This window comes from Peromyscus maniculatus, chromosome 1 (genome assembly GCF_049852395.1).
Source record: "Peromyscus maniculatus bairdii isolate BWxNUB_F1_BW_parent chromosome 1, HU_Pman_BW_mat_3.1, whole genome shotgun sequence".
Classification (NCBI taxonomy): domain Eukaryota; kingdom Metazoa; phylum Chordata; class Mammalia; order Rodentia; family Cricetidae; genus Peromyscus; species Peromyscus maniculatus.
Window position 1 is genome coordinate 112,800,670 of NC_134852.1, and position 21,825 is coordinate 112,822,494.

Genomic DNA, 21,825 nt, shown 5'->3' on the forward strand with positions numbered 1-21,825 from the left:
TGCTCTGTCACAAGCATTGCTCTTTTTAAAAGAGATTAATTCACTTGCCGCATTTTGTCCATTGGTGAAAATCACAGGGGAGAGCAAGGGTGGCTTTCTCTGGCCTCAGAGGCCCTTTCAGCCGCTCTCAGCAGGCAGTCATCCCCCCACCCCATCCCCAGCTGGCTCGGGACTTTGAAATGAGTGCCTGCTGGGCATTCACTTGTGAAGCAACAAAATGAAATAGGGCGATCTGGTTTGTGAAGTCCTAATTTGGGGGGCTGCTCTGCACTGGGAGAAAGCAGGGGGGACTCAGTGCCCTCCCCACCCCTGACTCAGCACTACAAGAGGAAAAGTTGTCTTTGGTAAGGTTAGCTGTGGCTCTTCCACAGAGACCCATGGTGTGGTATGTCTGTCCGTCCTGACAACCACCTTACATGCTTACAGAGGGGTTAGCATTCTCTCCTTCACAGCAGGTGAATGCAGAGCCTGAATCTGGATACGAGGACCCTTGCTCTCTTCATTACACCCTGGCCCCAAGAGTGCAGAGAATGATGCTCAGTCAGGAGCTGGGCTTGAGAGCTCACTGAAGAACACCACGGTTCACCTTCTCCTGTGGCCGAGGGGTTTGCAAAGCCCCTCCCTGCTATACTGTATGCGGAACTGGCAGGAAGTGCAGCCCTCACTGGCCTCACTGAAGGTCAGTGAGGGGCTGTGCCTGCTTAGGGTGTGGGACAGTGGGTAGCAGAGCTTAGAACTAGACTAGACAGGGCTTCTGACTCTGCACTGTGCTGTTGTTATTGTTTGAGACAAGGTTTTACTGTGTATCTCAGGCTGGCCTTGAACTTGAAGCAGTTCTGCTGCCTCGGTCTCCCCATGATAGGTATGTACTACCATGCTGGATGGACTGGCCTTACATTGTTTTACTAAAATGATAGCAAGTCAGAAGGACTCTCCCTCTGCCAAGAGTTTCGTCTCCTAAAAATGAACTAAACACCTTCACAGAATAGACAGCCCCGTATTTATTAGTTCAGAATTGTTCATGATCACAAGTTAAAAAGAGCAGTATATCCTTTGTACCCCTTAGACCTATAATCCCAGTGTGCAGGAGGTTGAGACAGGAGGTTCATGAGTCAAGGCCAACCTGAGCTGCTTAACAGGTTCAAGGCTGGTGTAGTCAACATAGTAAACCTTGTTTCAAAAAGAACAAACAAAAACAAAGAAGCCTGTTACTGCCAAGTGTTGCAAGAAGAGGCACACACAGAATGTCCCTGTCCTGCTGGTATAAAGGTCGATAGAGCATCATTCTCCTGGAGGATGCTGGCACTTCACATCACATACATGCATGCCCTATGACCTAGAGGTCCCAGGAAACATGGAAGAGGATGTTCTTTGCATATTGGTTTTGGTGGCTACCTGGGTGTGGGTATCCCTGAGAGAGGGTAGAGGAGTGGAATGAATTATTCTGGTCCCCTGTCCCTGTTGTCTCCCTTTCATGGCCATGGATGTTAAAGAAGCTAACCCCCGGTATACATTATTTGTGTGGGGGGAAAATCTCCTTTTGCACAAACCATGTGGTGTCATTGAAATATTTGGCTCTGAAGCTTAGAATGTAGATAAAGTTCTGGTCCTCACTGTGATTCTGAAGGAAGCTTCAGTCCATATAGGATAGAAGATCGGAACAGGATGGAGAATATCCTCTGCACTTTCCTCATATGGACATCTGTCTAGTGGATGGGCCATGTTTGGGTGTGCTTTAGAGAGGGTCTTGCTACATTCCAGGCTGGCCTGGAACTCATTATGTGGTCCAGCTGGCCTTGAATTCATGGCGAACTTCCTGCCTAGGCCTGAGGATTATAGGCACAAGCCACCATGCCTGGCTGAATTGAATTCTTGATTTTGTCTTCCTTTAGTGGCACCATGGTCTTTGATTTCTTGCTGTCCTGAGTCATCCCAAAGCAGATCCCATGTCTTCTTGCCCACATCTAGAGTTGAGCACAGGACCATGCCACTGGTTGGCTGAAATCAGTTTAGTCTTCAGACCTTTTGTTATATGAAGAGGGGTACAGTCTGGAGGTAGGCTGATGAAACGAGTTGAGGAGAGTCCATTACCAGCCTGCTGTGTGACCTTTCTCAAGTCACTTTCCCTCCTGTTTCCTCATCCATTACAAGAGTTTACAGTTTGCGCCTTAAGCTTGTGAAGAGTAAACAAACAGGAACAAGAAGTTCCAAGAGGGCAGGCCATGCTCTACCAGGTGCTAAGTAAGACTTGGCTTTGTTCACCTGTCTCTGTCTGCCCTCTGTTATAGGGACCAGGACCCAGAATTCAGATTTACAATGATGTGCTTTAGACTTTGGGTTGGTGTCCTTGACAATCGATGGACTCCTATATGCTAGGCACCTGGCATGTAGATCCCAATAGGTCTACATGGACTGTAGTGGGAACCTAATTTAGCATTTCTGAAATTCTTTCCATCTTTCTTTGGGTTGAAGGATTTGTATTTTACAAACAGCCATGATAAAATAAATACATTTGAGGAATGTGATCCTTTTGTGAACACTGAACTACCTGGATAAGACTAAACCTGTTTGGTCTTCTGTGCTAAACATGGAAAGTTAAGGGAGAGGGTGTGGGCACCAGGTTTGTATTGCATGGCCTGGAGGCAGGATTTCGACTCAGCAAAGGGGCTGGATTGGGGATTAGAACTCAAAGGACTCATCCAGCCTCCATATTTGTGATTCAAGATAATGTTCTCTTGAGATAGTGTTCTCATTATGTTGTCCAGGCTGGCTTTGACTAACTATATGTCATTATATACATATGACAACTATATGTATTTTTCTGTGATTATTTCCACTCCTGTCCATGATAAGCCACACACTGAAAATACTCCTCTGTCTTTTGTCAGGCTATTGTCGGAAGGTGCAGATGTCAACGCAAGGCACAAGCTTGGCTGGACAGCACTGATGGTGGCAGCCATCAGCCGAAATGACAGGTAAGAGTCTCCTTCCATCCAGGGCTGCCTGAGCCAGGTCTCTCCCAACTGTGTCCCTGGCTGCTTGCTGCCCACCGTTGCTGCCCCTGCCGTCTCCTTCAGAGGCAGGAAAGCTGAGGCAGGAAGTCCAAAATGCTGCATAGTGGATGTGGAGAGCCACATGTGGTTTCAGATCACAGCAGTTACCATTCATGGGCTTGTGACCTTAGGCAAGTCACTGGTGTTATCAGAGCAGCCACATGTTTAAGAGCAGATTCTAAATGGTTAGGTGTGTGAGTTTTTACCCTATCTATTGGAAGCCTTCAGTTACTGCCCTACGGAGGGCTCTGCGAGTGGGTTTTTCTTTGGAGGGTCTGGAGATTTCCATCCCTTCCTCCCGTTGGTGGCTCTCCCTTCATTCAGGGGTATAGCTGTCATGTAAAGATAAAAAGTAGGGACTGGAGAGAGCTCAGTCACTAAAGTGCATGAGGACCTGAGTTTGGATCCCTAGCACCGTGTGTAAGCCAAGTGCATCTGTAACCCAGCACTGGGAGGATTGCAGGAACAGAGACAAGTGAACCCCAGGACTCTTTGGCCAGCCACTCTGAGTCAGTGAGTTCCAGGTTTGATGAGATGAGGACCCTGCCTCAAAGAGTCAGATGGATTAGGCTGGGCATGGTGGCACAGGTCTTTAATCCTACCACAGAGAGGCAGAGGCTGGTAGATCTCTGAATTTGAGGCTAGCCTGGTCTACATAGCAATTCCAGGCCAGCCAGGGCTACATAATGAACCCCTGTCTCAGAACTTTAATAAACAAATAAGTCAATGGACCTAACATTTGCCTTTAGCCTACACACACAGGCAAGTGCACAAGCACAGGCAAATGTACACACACACACACACACACACACACACACACACACACACACACTGGACACACCAGAGGAGTACAGGTAACTGTTTAACTTTGGTTTTGGTTTGGTTTTTCAAGACAGGGTTTCTCTGTGTAGCCCTGGTTGTTATAGAACTCACTCTGTAGACCAGGCTGGACTCAAACTCGGAGATCTCCCTGCCTCTGCCTCCCGAGTGTTAGAACTAAAGGCGTGAGCCACCTCATCTGGCCTTATTTGTATTTCATAGCCACTCCACAAAATAGGTATTGTTTACAGTTGAGAAAACTGAAGCTCAGAGAGAAAAGGTGTTTTATCTAAAGTCATGTGTGCAGGCTGACGCAGCATGCACAGTGTGCATTCTGTTCTGGGTATCAGTACTCCATGCAGCCCAGGCTGTTCTGGTTTCTGCCCCGGGGTCTCTAGAATTCTGGTGGATGAAGTGTACAGTCATTCTAGCAGTAACTGTATGAAAGAAATTGTGCAACAAAAACAACAAAATGTTTTTAGACTTTTTATCCAGTGCTGGAGAGTGAACCTAGGACTTCCAGCCAGCACTGTGGCCAGCACTTTACCATCGAGACATGCCAGCCTTTAAAGGGATGCTTTCAGAGAAGTACTAGACCCTGTAGCAGAAGCTACTCAAATTGATAGTTAGAGGCACCCGTTTTAATTCTCCCATCATGCACCTCTTTAAGGCTCTTATTGCCAGTTCTGGCCACTTTGGAAAAATCTGCAATGTGGAGAAAAGCCACAAAACTGGGAGTTTGAATTTTAGGATTTGGTCCACTTCAGCTCATCTGGAGACGCAGCTCTCCTTGAGATAGGCCTCTTTCTGCTCTTATCATGAACTTGGTCTCAATCACTCACTTGCCTTATTTCCATCTTCAGCTTCAAGCATTTATTCTTTTTTTTTTTTTTTAATTTTATTTTATTTTACAATACCATTCAATTCTACATATCAGCCACGGGTTCCCCTATTCTCCCCCCTCCCACTCCTTCCCCTTACCCCCAACCCACCCATTCCCACCTCCTCCAGGGCAAAGCCTCCCCCGAGGACTGTGATCAACTTGGTAGACTCAGTCCAGGGAGGTCCAGTCCCTTCCTCCCAGACTGAGTCAAGCGTCCCTGCATAAGCTCCAGGTTTCAAACAGCCAACTCATGCAATGAGCACAGGACTTGGTCCCACTGCCTAGTTGCCTCCCAAACTGATCAAGCCAATCAACTGTCTCACCTATTCAGAGGGCCTGATCCAGCTGGGGGCCCTTCAGCCTTTGGTTCATAGTTCATGTGTTTCCATTCATTTGGCTATTTTTTTTTTCAATAATTGAGTAAAACCGAAATTGATTATAAGCCACAGTCGTCCTAGGGACCTCCATGCTATATATATAGCCTCCATGGTTCTATGGGTTGTGGTCTGATTTTCTTTATTTTATATCTAGAATCCACTTATGAGTGAGTACATACCATGACTGTCTTTCTGGGTTTGGGTTACCTCACTCAGGATGATTTTTTCTAGTTCCATCCATTTGCCTGCAAATTTCATGCTTTCATTGTTTTTCTCTGCTGAGTAGTACTCCATTGTGTATATGTACCACATTTTTTCCATCCATTCTTCCGTTGATGGGCATCTAGGTTGTTTCCAGGTTCTGGCTATTACAAATAGTGCTGCTATGAACATAGCTGAGCATGTATCTTTATGGTATGAATCAGCATTCCTTGGGTATATGCCCAAGAGTGGGATGGCTGGGTCTTGAGGTAGTTCGATTCCTAATTTTCTGAGAGACCGCCATACTGATTTCCACAGTGGTTGTACAAGTTTACATTCCCACCAACAGTGGAGGAGTGTTCCCTTTGCTCCACATCCTCTCCAACATTGGCTGTCATTGGTGTTTTTGATCGTAGCCATCTGACAGGTGTAAGGTGGTATCTCAGAGTCGTTTTGATTTGCATTTCTCTGATGATTAAGGATGTTGAGCATTTCTTTAAATGTCTTTCAGCCATTTGTATTTCTTGTTTTGTGAATTCTCTGTTTAGCTCTTTAGCCCATTTTTTAATTGGACTGTTCAGTATTTTGATGTCTAGTTTCTTGAGTTCTTTATATACTGTGGAGATCAATCCTCTGTCAGATGTGGGGTTGGTGAAGATCTTTTCCTATTCTGTTGGCTGTCTTTTTGTCTTATTGACTGTGTCTTTTGCCCTGCAAAAGCTTCTCAGTTTTGAGAGGTCCCATTTATTAATTGTTGTGCTCAGGGTCTGTGCTGTTGGTGTTTTATTTAGGAAATGGTCTCTGGTGCCATTGCGTTCAAGAGTGCTTCCTACTTTCTTTTCTATTAAGTTTAGTGTAACTGGATTTATGTTGAGGTCTTTGATCCACTTGGACTTGAGTTTTGTGCATGGTGACAGATATGGATCTATTTGTAATTTTTTTACATATTGACATCCAGTTATGCCAGCACCATTTGTTGAAGATACTTTCTTTTTTCCATTGTATAGTTTTGGCTCCTTTGTCAAAAACCAGGTGTTCATATGTGCATGGTTTAATGTCAGGTCTTCAATTCGATTCCATTGGTCCGTATGTCAGTTTTTATACCAGTACCAAGCTGTTTTTATTACTATAGCTCTATAGTAGAGTTTGAGGTCAGGGATGGTGATGCCTCCAAAGGTTGCTTTATTGTATAGGATTCTTTTAGCTATCCTGGGTCTTTAGTTTTTCCATATGAAGTTGAGTATTTTTCTTTCCAAGTCTGTGAAGAATTGTGTTGGGATTTTGATAAGCATTTATTCTTGTGGTGGTATTTTATTTGTACTGAAATGTGATTTCCATTGTATGTTAATAAAGTTGCCTGGGGGTCAGAGCTATTAGAGCGTGGCGGTGGTGGTGCACACCTTTAATCCCATAGATCTCTGTGTGTTCAGGGATACAGCCAGCATTGGAGGCATACGCCTTTAAGACCTGGAGGGCTGTACTTACAGGCAGTGACGAGGCAGTCATGTGTTTGGGTTTACAACCAATGAGAAGGCAGAACAGAAAGACTGTATTAAAGACAAACACACAGGAAGTAGGTCTCTTTCGGAGAGGTAGGAGCATCGCAGGAGGAAGGGTGAGATTTTAGCTCTGAGCTCTGACCTCTTGGCTTTCTCTTTTACATTGGTTCTGTGTTTCTTATTTAATAAGACGGTTGGATACATCTACAAAAGATAGTAGTTAAGTGTTGGTGGTGTAGCTCAGTGGTAGAGTGCTTGCCTGGCATTCGATCTCCAGCACCACAAAACAAAAGCAAAAGGAAGAAACTATATATACTTTGCTTCTGAGAGAATCCTGTTGTGATTCTGCGTTTCTCATGTGTTTCTCTCCATGAGAAATTATTTTTACAAACTTTCAGTAAATATGTGTTCTTGGGCTTTGCTAGTCTTTGAAGAATCAAGCCTTGGGGAGTAGAACTGGAGAGATGGTTGAGTGGTTAAGAGTACTGGCTGCTCTTCCAGAGGACCCAGGTTCAATTCCCAGCACCCACATGGCAGCTCACAACTGTCTGTAACTCCAGTTCCAAGGTATGTGGCACCTATTGGAGAAATTATTCTGGCCACTCCACGTAGTTAAAAGGATATTTATTTAATGGCGTAACTCACAAATTAAGTAATGGGTGGGTCGCAGGGTCTGGGGAAGGTGTAATGCAGTCCAGCGGTGTTCTCCGGAGCTCTGCACAGTCAATCTCCACCGGTCAGCATCCCAGCACCGAGGGAGCGCCCTGAGAGAGCGCTGGCCCATCCAGCTCTCGGGTCCCCAGGCGCCTCCCCTCGCCCCGCCTCGTAGGCATGACAGTTGCCAGAGTCTCAATGGGGGTTGGAACTTCCAGAACCAAGCTGGAATGGCTACCCACTACAGGCACCCTCATGGAAATAGATGCAGGCAAAACACCAATGTTCATAAAATAAAAATAAATACAATCTTTAAAAAAACCTTGGGGAGTTCATAATTTAATATGGAAAAGAAGTGTAAGTAGAGGGAAGAGAAGGACAGTTGATGATTTGGGTGCAGGATCTGCACGGTGTGCGTGGTTGGCTGAAGGGATCTGTCTGGAAGCAGAGTAGATGGCTCACTGTTTCTTATAAGTCAGATAAAAAAGGTGCGCTACAGGCTACAAATGGGGAGTTGTTACTCTCTGGTGACCCAGTACACATGTTATCTCTTTATACCCGAGCACATGTTATCACACACATTATTTCCCACCACTGATTCTATACCCACCTACCCATTGTCTTGCCTAGTTTGCAAGTTTTTCCATAGGTGGGAAGAGTCAGTGGTGGTGAAGCAGACAGTGTTTATTCTGTGTGTGGCATTTTCAGAGTTGAGACTAAATAGGAATTTGCACTCTTCTTAAGAACACTCTCAATTAGTGACCAGAGGATGTGCTTTTGGGGACACTGCTCTCTGAGTGTAATGAGGTGTTGGTTTAACTGATTGCTCTGTCCTTCTCCAGGGACATTAGCAAATCAGTGACACCTGTGGAGCAAAATGAGTGTTGGCTTTTACCTATTTGGCTTCTAAGACTATTACTAGTTGGTTTTGTTTTTTGTTTGTTTGTTTTATCTTTGTAAACATTTTCTGGTACATAAATGTTTGTTATGCATTGGGCATAGCCCTGAGCTCTCTCTTTCTGTTGTTTTGTTTTTTAACTAATGCTGGAAATTGAACCTAGGGTCTTTTGAGATGGAGGTATGGGTCTCATGTAGCCCAGGCTGACTTTGAACTCCTGATCCTCCTGCCTTAGCTTCCTGAGTGTTGGGATTTAGGCATGTGCCACCATGCCCAATCTAATTACTAGCATTTTGTTTTGTTAAATATGGATGGGTGAGAAGGTTATATACAAGTATGTGCATATGTGTGTACTTGCTAATGTATACACTTACGGAGACTAGAAGTCAATGCTGAGGCAGGTGGTGTTGGCACTTTCAAGGCAGAAGACAGGTGGATCTCTGAGTTCGAGGTCAGCCTGGTCTACATAGTGAGTTCCAGGACAGTCAGGGCTACACAGAGAAATCTTGTCTTGAAAAACGAAAAAGTCAGCATTGGGTATCTTTCTCTATCACTCCCCATTGTATTTTTTGAGATGTAGTCTCTCACTGAACTTGGTGATTTGACTGACTGACTGACTGACTGGCTAACAAGCTCCTGGACCCACCTGCCTCTGCTTACCTCTGCACTGGAGTTATAGACATGGTGCCATACCCAGCTTTTACTCGGGTACCCAAACCCACACTCAGGCCTCATGCTTGCTCACTGAGCCATCCAGCCACAACTGCTAGGTTTTTAAGCATCTATTCTATGCTTTCCTCTTTCTTTCATTATCCAAGTGGAACAACTTTTTATTGAAAATAGCCCTTGTCTGGTTAGGTTTATTTATTAATATCACTTAAGTTTGGGGGTCCCTACTTGGTGCTAGGTACTTGAAATAACATCAGTGATAAACAGATCTCTGTCGTGTAGAATTCTTTGGATGAAAGTAGGGAAAGCAGAGAGGCACTTCCCCTTGGTTCAAGGCTGACAGCAGAGGACTTCTGCTTCCTTTAGATGTTTGCAGCCTGTGGACCCAAAGAGAGCCCAGTTCACCCTCAGGCATCAGCTTAACGTGTTAAGTCCATGGGCCTCGAGAACATAATCGCCTCAGATCTTTAAGGAGCTTAACTGCTCACCAGTTGGGATTTCTGAATGCATTTATTTTATTTAGTTGTGAATAGGAAATGCAATGTCATCACTGTAAACTTTGTAAGTATGCACAGAAGCTTAATTTAAGATTTACTCCTTTATTTTATTTATAAAAAGGTTTTGAAGTGACTTAATTAAATACAAATATATATCAAAGATTTAAAACTGGATCAAGATCAAAATAATATTTTTAAAAGGAAAGATAATTGTATCAGGATATTGAGCCAGAGGTTTTCTTTTCTAAAAATAGGTTGTTTGTGTAAAAATAATATTGAGAAGAACATGGCAGTCTCCCGAATTCCTTCTATCTAAAGATTAGTTCTTGAGTCATACTTAATGTAAGTGGAAGTTTGCTGTATTGACTGTAAATTAGGTAACTAATGAAGCCAAATATCAATTCAGAGTTTTGGTTCTGGAGACACTTTGTTCTGAAGTTCTTTTAATATTATTTCATACATCCAGCAAACTTTAAACCATCATGTGTGAGATGCTGATGTGCTGAGCCACCTGAGTTGAGAGTGTAAGCAATCACAAACTTTGTCCTAAAAGCATTACTTGAGGGAGCGGGAAAGTGGTTTGGCCACTCAAGTCTGGCTGCATAAATAAGAAGACCCACATTAAAAGCTGGTCAGGACAGTGTACCCACCTGCGTGTCATCCCAGGCCTGGTAAGGTAAAAATGGGCAGGTCCCTGGGGCTTGCTGGCCTGCCCTAGTGAGCTCCAAGGCCAATGAATAATCTTGTTTCAAAAATAAGGTAGAGAGAATTGAAGACATTCAACATCAGCCCCTAGCTTCCACACATATGTGTCCATGTATACATAGCACGTCACACACAATTACACACACACACACACAAGTTTGACTTCTGATAAGGACTTGAGTAATATAATGGCCATTGTCCTAAATAGCCAAAGACTTACTAACACTCTACCAGGACCATCACTTCGTCAGCCCTAGGAACAGCTTGGGTAGAATAGTAACAGTAACAGTCACTGGCTTCCAAGCCCTTGATGAGCCTCCTGCCACAAGGCACTTGTTTAGCCTGAGTCCGGGTGCCCCATTCTGTGTTGCACTCTGACCCAGCCAAACTAAAGGCCACGCCACACGGTCCTGGGATGATCACTTCCACTTAGAATAGCCTTCACCAGCTAGTGCAAATATATGGAACTTTCAGTGAAATTCAATTAGTCTTCCTTTAAGAAGGAAAAGAAATCCAATTTTACCAAACATGGACAGACGGTGGACAGCACTTTGATGTTACAACCTCTCAGTGGTGCTTTACTTAGTCACAAGTTCATAAGCAAGAAGGCTTAATTACTTGGGAAAACACAGAATTAAAGCGAGACACAATGTCTGAGTATCTGCTGTCGAGCGACTTGATTCGAACCTGTGCACCCAGTTCGTGTGTGGTGGAAACTTTGATGTGTGGGATGACAAGCTGAAAGTCATGACCTGCTTGGAGAAGCTCCTTCAGATGGCAGTTGCAGGATGTGTAGGCGGAGAGGCAGGGTCTGCCAGGCCTGTTTGCTCAACTTTGATGTCCAAGCAGCCACAGGCTCCACTGTTTGCTCTTTCACTGGAGGATGGATTGGGAGCCTCCCAACTTTCCCAGTGGACAATTGCCACCAATGAAGTGTGACGACTGTTGACCATTCCAGAAGCCTGGCGAACCAGAACAGGGCTTTGGGAAGTACAGAGCTGGGGGTGGAGGTGGGGGTGGGAGGCTGTTTGTAAGACAGTCATTTCTCCAGATGTAGCTTTCCTTAAAGTCCTGGGGTGGTTGGGGCATGCAGTGGAGATAAAAATAGTCTTCTATTTAGCAGACACCAAGTACAGCTTGAGCTAAGGTCCAATACACCAAGAATATTTGCAAATTGAAAGTTTAAGTCTTTCTTGTTTCCTTCATCAGAGTATGTGTGCAGAGAGAAATGGTATGGTAAAAAAAAAATGGCATGGTTTAGATCATTTTAATTTCTAATTCCTCAAAAAACAAGCTGTGAAAACATATGTCTGATTAAGAAATAGTAGTAGACTATATAAAGAACTTTTACAAATCAATTAAAAGACAAGCAATTAATTTTTTTTAAGTGAGCAAAGGACTTAAGATATTTCACTTAAATAAGGGATAGATGGAAAATGTGTGTATGAAAAGATACAACGTTAGTCATTAGGGAAATAGAAATTAAAATTATAATGTTATGCTAATAGTATTAAATCCTGGCAAAGTTGCAGAAAGAATTGCCATGCATTGCTTATAGGGCATATAATGATACAGCCACATCGGAAAATACTTGCACAGTTCCTTACAAAAGGAGAGCAAACATGTGCCACATAGCACAGAAATATTAGCTCCTAGAGAAATAAGGTATTTGTCCTAGAAATAAATGACTTGTATGCAGATATCTGTAGCTGCTTAATCGTAGAACAACCAAAGCCTGGAAGTCACTCAAGTGTCCATCAAGTAGCAAACGGACAAATTGTGGTACATCCATGCAATCGAACAATCCTCCATAGTTTAGGGGTCGGGGGCAAGGGAAGCTGGAGAGATGGGTTAGTGTTTAAGAACACATACTGCTCTTACAGAGGACCTGAGTTCATTCAGTTACCAGCATCCACATCAGGCAGCTCACAAACACCTATAACACCAGCTCCAGCTCGAATACCCTCTTATGGACTCCACATGCATCTGCACGTACCCACCCTACTCCACCTCCACCACATTACATAACCCAAAATAAGTCTTTTTTGGTTTAGGGTCTCATGTAGCCTCAGCTGGCTTCAAACAAGATGATTTCTCTGCTTCCTTTAAAGGTGTGTACCACCATGCCCCTGGCAATAAATCTAATTTTTTTTTAAGAGAACAAGGGGGTTAGGGAGATGGTTCTGTCAGTAAGAGCATTTGCTTGTGCAAGTAATGAGGACCCAAATTCTAATCCCAAGTACCCACATTAAAAAAAAAAAAAAAAAAAAAAAAAAAGCTAGGCATGCATGCATATCCATATAACCCCAGTATTGAAGGGTTGGAGACAGGCAGATTCCTGGAGCTCACTAGCCAACCAGCCTAACTGAGATGCCACCTTCAGGTACCATGAGAGACGCTGTCACAAGGACAAGTCCTCTGGTTTCTGCATGCACAGCCACAAGTTTGTCCACCTGCACACAGAGGGGGAGAACAGGAACTACTCAAGATACAGAATCAAAAAAGGCTTCTTCGAAAGCCTTATGCTACAGTAAAGTCAACCAAAATCCACCTGTTGTAAAATTCCATTTATACCATATTCTGGAAAAGGTAGTTCGTGTTCTAGGGATAGAAATCAGATGAATAATTGGGTTTGGAAGTGCAAAGGGTATAAAGGACCTTTTAGGATGGTAGAAATATTCAATATTCTATATCTTTTGGTTGGTTGGTTGGTTGGTTTTTCGAGACAGTTTTTCTGTGTAGCCTTGGCTATCCTGGAACTCACTATGTAGACCAGGCTGGCTTTGAACTCAGAGATTCACCTGCCTCTGCCTCCCAAGTGCTAGGATTAAAGGTATGTGCCGCCGCCGCCACCGCCACCGCCACCACCACTGGCTAATATTCTGTATCTTAATGATTGTGTTGATTACATGTGGTTACCTACAAAATTATTAAAATGCATTAAGTCAAACATCTTGAAAAGTTATTCTTGGCTACAAAATGATGTTAAGACCAATCTGGTTACATCTACATTGACCCTGTCTCAAAAAGTTTATATATATGTATATATATACATATATATATACACACATACATGCACACACACATATATATATATAATCTTTTAAAAGGTGTATTTTAGAATGGTATTTCAAAAGCATAAATGATACTTCAGTAAACATGACTTAGAAAAGCAATTTTAGGGGGCTGGAGAGATGGCTCAGAGGTTAAGAGCACTGACTGCTCTTCCAGAGGTCCTGAGTTCGATTCCTGGCAACCACATGGTGGCTCACAACCATCTGTAATGAGATCTGGTGCCCTCTTCTGGACTGCAGTCATACATACTGTATACGTAATAAATAAATCTTTAAAAAATTTAAAAAAAAAAGAAAAAGAAAAAGAAAAGCAATTTTAAAAGCTGTCATCCCAGAGCTGGATGTGGTAGTTCATGTCTGCAATCCCAACATTTCAAAAGCTGAGACAGGAGGATTCCCACAAGTTGGAAACCAGCCTGGGCTAGAGTGAAACCCAGCCTTTAAAAAGCAAAATAGATAGCATAGGCACCCCTGTAATCCTAGCTCTCAGGAAGCAGAGGCAAGAGGGTGCAGTAAGCTCAAGGCCAACTGGAGCTATATATTGAGGTCCTGTCTCAAAAAAAAAAAAAACAACTAGTTAAACAGCTAGCTAGATAAATAAATAAATAAAAACTGTCACCTCTCTCGAATATTCATTATTAGCTGTGACTGATGGTATACTGAGAATTCGTGTTTGTGGTATTACAGTTAGTTACCGGGAGTGTTTTGATTCTTTCTATTGGTGGTATCCAGCAACAGAACACTACGTTCTCATGATTAGTAGAGGATGGAGATCAGTGATTTCATGAAGCATTGCTACTGGGGAATAGTGAGAGTCACCTTTGTCACAGCATGTGTTGGCTTTGCATATGCTCACAAGGTATGTGACTCTTCCTTCCAGTGAGGAGAAAGTCAGAGCTAGTAGGTGTCCTTACCCCTAGGCTGCAGGTCAGTGAGACCCCTGAATAGTGAGGCTGTTACTAGGATCCTGAAAGAGATCTGTGGTGTAGACATTTAGATTTGAGGCTTCTGGAGCCTGCCTGTTTCTGCAAGCTCCTGCCTCAGAGAAGGTGCAAATCCGAGGGAGAGCATGGACCCCGGCAGAACTGTTTGAAATTCCCCATGAGAGCCTCCCTCCTCCTCCTGCTCTTGCCCACCCCACCCCCCAGTGCACTTCATCAGCATAGGAAGGGCTGGTTCCCGGCACTGCCTGCCCTGCTTGGCTGGCGTCCCTGAGGAACTGAGCTAATGAGTGGATAACACGCATTTGCCAAGGCCTTCCTGGATGTGGTACCTGGGCTTTGTTAATTTTCAGATGCTGCCATCCTTGGCTGACGACCATTTAATTCTCTTTCAGAGCAGTCATTTATTTTTAGCATTTGCTTATTTTCCCTCCACCTCACCCAGGGAAGGGGGACCATTAAGTCCTGTCTGTAAGAAACCAGCGGTCCCTGACAGGGTGTTGTCCCATAGGGGAGGCTCTGTAGGCCTCTCTCTTACGCACCCAGCGGCTCCACAGGTGGTCTTGGTGCCAGCAAGCCAGTGCTGCCCTTGCTGGACTCTGGCAGCCTTCTTTGCCGCTGCCCGCTGTCCGGGTCAGAGGGAGAGCAGGCAAGGCATCCCTGCCTGTATACTTTGGCAGGAAGAGGAGCTGGCAGGATCTAGGACCAGAGAGTGCTATGGGAAGATTCTCAGGGTTTCTGCTGCTGAAATGGAACACTGTGACCAAAGCAACTTAGGGAGGAAAGGGCTTATTTGGCTCACACTTCCACATCCCCGTTCATCATTGAAGGAAGTGAGGACGAGAACTCAAACAGGGCAGGAACCTGGAGGCAGAAGCTGTTACTGAGGCCATGGGGGTGCTGCTTACCCATCGGATTCCTCTGGCTTGCTCGGCTTGCTTTCTCTCAGAACCTAGGCCCACCAGCCCAGGTTGATGACCCTCCCCCATCAATCACTAGTTAAGAAAATGCCCTACAGCCATATCTTATGGAGACATTTTCTTAATTAAGGGTCCCTTCTCTCAGATGAAATTAGTCAAGTTCACTAAAAAACTATTTGTGTCAAGTTGACATAAAACTCTCCAGCACAAAGACCTTAGTTATAAGCACTGGCAACCTTCCTCTCTGGCTGTGACTGCCTATCTAGCATAGGTATATCCAGTCTTCCTCTCAGGGTATCTATGAATGCAGCCCAAGACATTCAAAGATGACAACATCGTATCTCCATGTCACAAGGTTGGGCATCTATAGGTAGTATGTAAACAGTTGTGGGCTCTAGGGTCAGATGCCTGGGTTTAAATTTAAACTCTGTTCTTACTCACTAGGTGCTTGGCACGTTATTTGACTTCTTTTGTGATTGTTTCCCCAGCTGTAAAATAGGATAAGTGTGTCTGCCTCAAAGCTGTGAGGTTTAAATGTAGGAACATACAGAAAGTGTTTAGAACAGTGTCTTCCATATGGTAATCTGTAGTAAAGTTAAGTGCCTGCATTATGATTACTGGCTTCCCCAGAAAGGCCTTCAGGTAAGTCTACCTTAGATGTGGTGGCAATAGTACCTGCTTCATCGGTAACTTAGCTGACCAAGAGTCAGCAGGGTTCTGGAATTCTCTTTCCACCCCTTTTCCCTCTAAGAAGCTATAACAAGGGACCCCTGAGTAAGATTCCCTGATATGTAGTTGGCTTTTGTCCCAGGTGGCCCTCTGCCCAATGCAGGACAGTGCCTAGTATTTCCCAGCAAGGAAGGGTGGGCAAGGGTGCTGGCCAAGTGCCTGGAATGCCAGTGCCATGCCCCCAGAAAAGTACCCAGGGCTTGATGGTTCTCCACTGCTGCTGTGGCTGATTATCTCTGAGTAACCAAGAATCATTTCTAATCCCATTTGGAATCGTTGCTCATGATAATCCTGTTTTGTAGTAATGATATTCCAATTGCAGCATGCTCCTGTTTCTAGTTTGGCAGATGCATGCCTCGACCTCAGGCAACCCAAGACACTGCTCGATGGAAAGCTGTGCCAGCTCATTTGCCTAACGTGACAGTATCCGTCCTCCCCACCCCATTTCAGTTCTGTATCCTCTCCTGGAGTTGGGTGTTCAGTGCTCTTTCTTCTGGAGAGTGTCAGTTGGGGCAGGGAGGCACCCAGTACCATCTGGTTCAGCTGCTGAGGAAAGGCTGTTCATTTTGGGGCCTGTGATATGGTCCAGACCCATACCTCTTCTTGAAGAGGCGTCTTCCAGTGCATCTGTGCCATAAGCTGCTGATCTGAATAGGGCTCTCAGGCTGGAGGAGCCAGGGTCTGAGTTAGATAAGGCCAGTGTGTCCGAGTTTCAGCAGTGTGACCTCTACATGAGTAAAATATGATGTGGGAAGTAATGTATTTACACTAATAAATGGTGAATGACCCGGTTAGTTGTGTATATATGAATGGGCATAAGACTCCAGAGCCAGAGTCAAGTGATGAGCCATGGGGCTATGTTCTGTTCAGTAGCTACATCACTGATTTCATTGAGGCCTATCAAACTGGCAGATTAAATGATGTACAAAGACATACTGATAGGCTAGGTGAAAGTACATTATCTCAATGGTTTATAACAATGGTTAAATCGGTGCTGGTAAAAATTAATAGGGCCAAGGGTATAGCTCAGGATTATAGTGTTTATATGTCAAGTATAAAGCCTTGGATTCAATCCTCAGCACTGCAGAAAGAATTCACGTGTGTGTGTGTGTGTGTGTGTGTGTGTGTGTGTGTGTGTGTGTGTGTGCGTGTGTGCGCGTGCGTGTGTGTGTGTGCGCGCGTGCGTGCGTGCGTGCGTGCGTGCGTGTGTGTGTGTGTGTGTGTATGTGTAGATTAAAGGTCAACATTGAGTGTCTTCCTCTGTGGCTATAAACCTTGTTTTTTGAGACACAGTCTCTCATTGAACCTGAAGCTCACCACTTGGCTATACTGGCTGGCCAGTGAGCACTAGGGATCCATCCGCCTTTCTCTGCCTCCCCTCCAGAATTAGTAGTAGAGGCACATGCTACCACACTGGACTGTTTTCTGTGTTAGTGCTAAGGATGGAACCCCAGTCCTTGTGCTTGCACAGTAGGCACTTTGCTGACGGACTGGGCCATCTCCCCAGCCCAAGAATTCTTTTTTTTTTTTTTTACGATTTATTTTTATGTGTGGTACTTTGTCTGCATATATACCTAGTGCCCACAGAGGCGAGAGGGTTTCAGATCCCCTGGAAATAGAGTTACAAGCTATGATTGTTTGAATGAGAATGGCCCCCATAAGCTCATATGTGTGAGTAGTTGGTTCCCCATTGGTGGAACTATTTGAAAAGAATTAGGAGGTGTGGCCTTGTTGGAGGAGGTGTGTCACTGGGGGCAGGCTTTGAGGTTTTAAAAGTCTCAAGCCGGTCCCATTGTGTCTCTGCCTTCTGCTTTTGGTTTTGAGATGTGAGCTCTGAGCTGTTCCTGCTGCCATGCTTTCACTCAGCTATCATGAACTCTAGCCTCTGAAACCATAAGCCCAGTTAAACACTTCCTTTGATAATTTCCCTTGGTCATGGTGTTTTATCATAGCGGTAGAAAAATAACTAATACACAACTGGTTGTGGGCCAACATATGGGTGCTGGGAACTGAACCCGGGTCCTCTGGAAGAAGAGCCAATACTCTTAACCACTGAGTTATTTCTCCAGCCCCCTAAGAATTCTTTTTAATTAAAAAATTAATAGAGGAACTGGAGAAATGACTTAGGAGTTAAGATTGTCTGCAGTGTTACAGAGGACCTAAGTTCAGCTTCCAGCATCCATGCCCAACAGTTCACAGCCACCTGTAACTCCCGCTCGAGTAGCTGATGTGCTCTTCTGTACTCCACACAAATACACACACACAGATAGACACTGATACATATACATATAAATAAAATGAATCTTTAAAAAAGGAGGGGCCTTGCCGGGCGGTGGTGGCGCACGCCTTTAATCCCAGCACTTGGGAGGCAGAGCCAGGCGGATCTCTGTGAGTTCAAGGCCAGCCTGGGCTACCAAGTGAGCTCCAGGAAAGGCACAAAGCTACGCAGAGAAACCCTGTCTTGAAAAACCAAAAAAAAGGAGGGGCCTAGAGAGATGGCTCAGCAGTTAAGAGCACTGGCTGCTCTTCAAGAGGACCCAGATTCGATTCCCAGCACACACATGGCAGCTCACAACTGTCTGTTACTCCAGTTCCAGGGGATCTGACACCTTCATGCCAATGCACATAAAATAAAGTTAAATAAATTTTAAAAAAAGAAAGAAGGAAAAATAAGAGGGGCAAATGTACAGGTCAGTAGTTAAAAACAAAACTCCTGTGAAATCCAAGGTAATACTTAGGTAAATACTAACTAAAAGCTCCATGTCCCAAGCGGCCATGTGCAGGACAGTGTCCAGTGTGCATAGTGTAGCATTTCCCATTTAGTCATTTTTTTTTCTTACCCAGCCTTGTCATACTCGGATGGGTCATTTGCCGGAGAGTCTAGTTTAGACCTACACTGCAGGCCGAAGCCCCAACGACAAGGTTTGGTGACCGTATATTATGAGCCATAGCCTAGAGGTCCTGGAGTCATCTTAGAACTAGTCAAGTCTTGTCCTAGGAAGGCTGCGCTGGTGATCTTCATTCCTTGGCTCTCACCTTACTATGCCATGCTTTTTTTGAGCCTTACACCTATATGTGTCGCCCATCTTGGACCACCACCGATTTTGACCCTTGTCCATCTTGGACACATTCTCTTTGTCCCAGCTAGCTGCTGTGACCTGCTTTGCTTTAACTGCCTAACAGGGGTCAGTGACTGAGATAGTACAGCAACTAGGCAGGCGTGGGGTGGTGGTTAAAGGAGCATGCCTTTAATCCCAGCACTTGAGAGGCAGAGGTAGATTTCTGAATTCAAAGCCAGCCTGGTCTACAGAGATAGTACAACAACTTGACAGATCCACTGAGGCTTAAGGAATGTGCCTGGGTTTAGACCCAGTCTGAACTGTATTTTTGCATCTTGGCCAAGGAATGAAGATCACCAGCACAGCCTAGGAATCCTTGAGGAGTCTTAGGACTCCATGACTTGTATACATTTGGCTCTTGCTGAGCTTCTGTCTACTCCTTTACAAAACAGTATGTCTTTCTTTGCAAGTTGCATAAAGATCCAAACTAGTGATTCTGTGAGGTGCCTAGTACACTGGTGCTTATGATGGTTAGTTTCTGGTTTTGTAGTAACTCTACAGAAGCTTATTATTGTCCTATGAGAAACTGGAACACATTTTCCACAGGTACCTTACTTGCTACCTTTCTTCAATTATTTGTAAAGAAGCTAGCTTTACAAAGAAAACTCTCTCTCTCTCTCCCTGTCCTTCGCCTTCCCAGTTCATGCTTGGTGCCATAGGGCCTCTAGAGTTAGCACACATCAGTGCCTGTGGTCAGGTTGCCCAGCCTGGTGAAGTCAGACAGTAGACCAGGCTACTGAACACCCCCACACACCCCCAACACACACACACACACACACACACACACACACCTCTTGACTTTCCATCCCAGCTCCCAAATTGACTGCTTGACTTTTTCATTGAGATGTGGGCTGGGTTGGGAAGAGTTACTCTGTCCTCTCCTGCCTATGACACTTACCACAGTGGCCCTGTATGTGCTTTAGATGTGGGGTGGGGAAGAGGAGGAGGATGTAGAGTGTCTCGTGAAGCTTGACATTGTGTGGGGATGACCTGGGTCTGGAATCACTGTCCCTTGCTCCATCAACTCCAGCTGCTCAGCAGCCTTCTTGCACACACCTGGGCCAGCCCCAGCCCTAGCTCCCACCATAGGCTTCTCTTTTCTCCCCTAAACAATGTGAGGACCCCAAGCCACTGCAGCCACTGAAACCAGAAAGCAAGTCTTAACACTGATGACTGTAAGTGCCCCCCCCACTGGGGCCTGAAAGCAACAGCTCACTGAGGTCAGAATGAGCCAACTTCTGACAAGCACTCCCACCTCTAATCTAATTACTGCCAGATCAACCAATTAATTAGCTGTGGCTCCAAAGGGAATTCCCTGAGTCCCAGGAACTGCCACTTGGGGACCACTCTCCCAAGCAAGTCCTCAGTTTTGTCTAGGAATTGTCTGCAAGCTGGGAAGGGCCTGGTGTGTAGAAAGAAAGATGCAGGTTTTCACAGCTAACCACCTGCAGCCTGCTTCAGACCCTCGGAAGGTTAGGTAGAAGAGTTCCAGATTTCTTTTCCATTCCCCATCAAATAAAATGATTATATTCCTTTCTCATTCATGTATTTATGTACTCATTCAGAAAACAGAATCTGTGAAGTGCCTAGTATACTGGTTAGTGTGATACAATGGTTACAGATTTCAAAGTAAATATACAGAAGATCTAAGTGCCTGCATTGAGTACAGGGCTGAGAAATAAGTTTGGAGACATGGCTCTTGTTTTTGTACTCTGGTGGGAAGGCAAATGAAAGTTAGTAGGCAACTGTCAACCATGAAGGCCACCTGGGTGCTGTGCAAAGAGGAAGGATGAAACCCCAAGTTGGGGGCCAGAGGGCATCACTGAGTTCATGATGTGCCAGTTGCTACCTCAAAGGTGAAAGAGCACTAGCCAGTTGAAGCAGGGAACAGTAATGTGATATCTTTGGCCTTTGATATACTTCAGGGAGTCTACTGTTTATATTGGGTCCCTAATTCTTCAGTCCAAAAGATCACTGATTTTTTTAGGACTTAGAAATTCTATAATTGAGGAAATTTCCTAGAAGGCATAACCTTTGCAAGAAAGGACCAAGCTCAATGCATAAATAGAAGTGGATACTCAGTCCCCCTTAAAACGTCATACATCCATGTTGCTGTGTGTGCATCAGCCTGACTGCATCTTATCCTAGCATGTGGCTTCCAGAACAGAATGGCTGCACTGGTCTATCTACCCTGACAGTGCATGAAGAATCTCAGACTCCCGTGTTCTCACTGACACTTGGTATTTCTCAGCTTTCTAACTTTTGTCAGTATATTGAGTTTCAAGAAGGAGCTCGTTGTTGTTTTAATTTGCGTTTCTCTAATAGCAGATGAACTATTATATGCTTCCTCATCTGTTCTCTGGTATCCTCTTCTGGAAAGTGACTTCATATCCTTGCCGTGGTTTCCGTCTCTTCCCCAATCATAACTTGTCTGTTCAGATTTACTACAGACTGACAGCTGAGAGTCAGTATGAGGAAGTGAGGACTCTGTAGCACACCTCTCATGCTGTAGACACTCGGCTTCTTCATTAGTAAGGATGATCGCTAGCTGTGAGAGAGGCAGATCTTTCTGTAGACCACCAGAGGCCAGATCCTGAGCTGCCTGAGAGAACTGCTGTTAACTCAAGGCCAGTAAGAACCAGTTGAGTAGTTCCTTTGAATAGAGATGAAAGATTAGAGAAAACTCAGTTGAACTGAATGGTGTCCTCTGCCTCCTTTAGTCAAGCAATTAAGACCCTGTGTAGGCCATATCCTGTTTGATAGTAGCTACTTAAATTTAAGACCTGG

General features: G+C 44.6%; 1 protein-coding gene across 4 annotated transcripts in view; it reads left to right on the forward strand.

Moving 5' to 3' along the window:
• Clpb (ClpB family mitochondrial disaggregase) overlaps window positions 1-21,825 on the forward strand; it is a 127,670-nt gene that overhangs the window by 20,313 nt on the left and 85,532 nt on the right. For all 4 annotated transcript variants that reach the window (XM_006993275.3, XM_015986844.3, XM_076548577.1 and 1 more), the window contains exon 3: window positions 2,889-2,975. In XM_006993275.3, coding sequence (XP_006993337.1) covers window positions 2,889-2,975 — 87 coding nt within the window. The remainder of the gene's footprint in view (window positions 1-2,888; window positions 2,976-21,825) is intronic.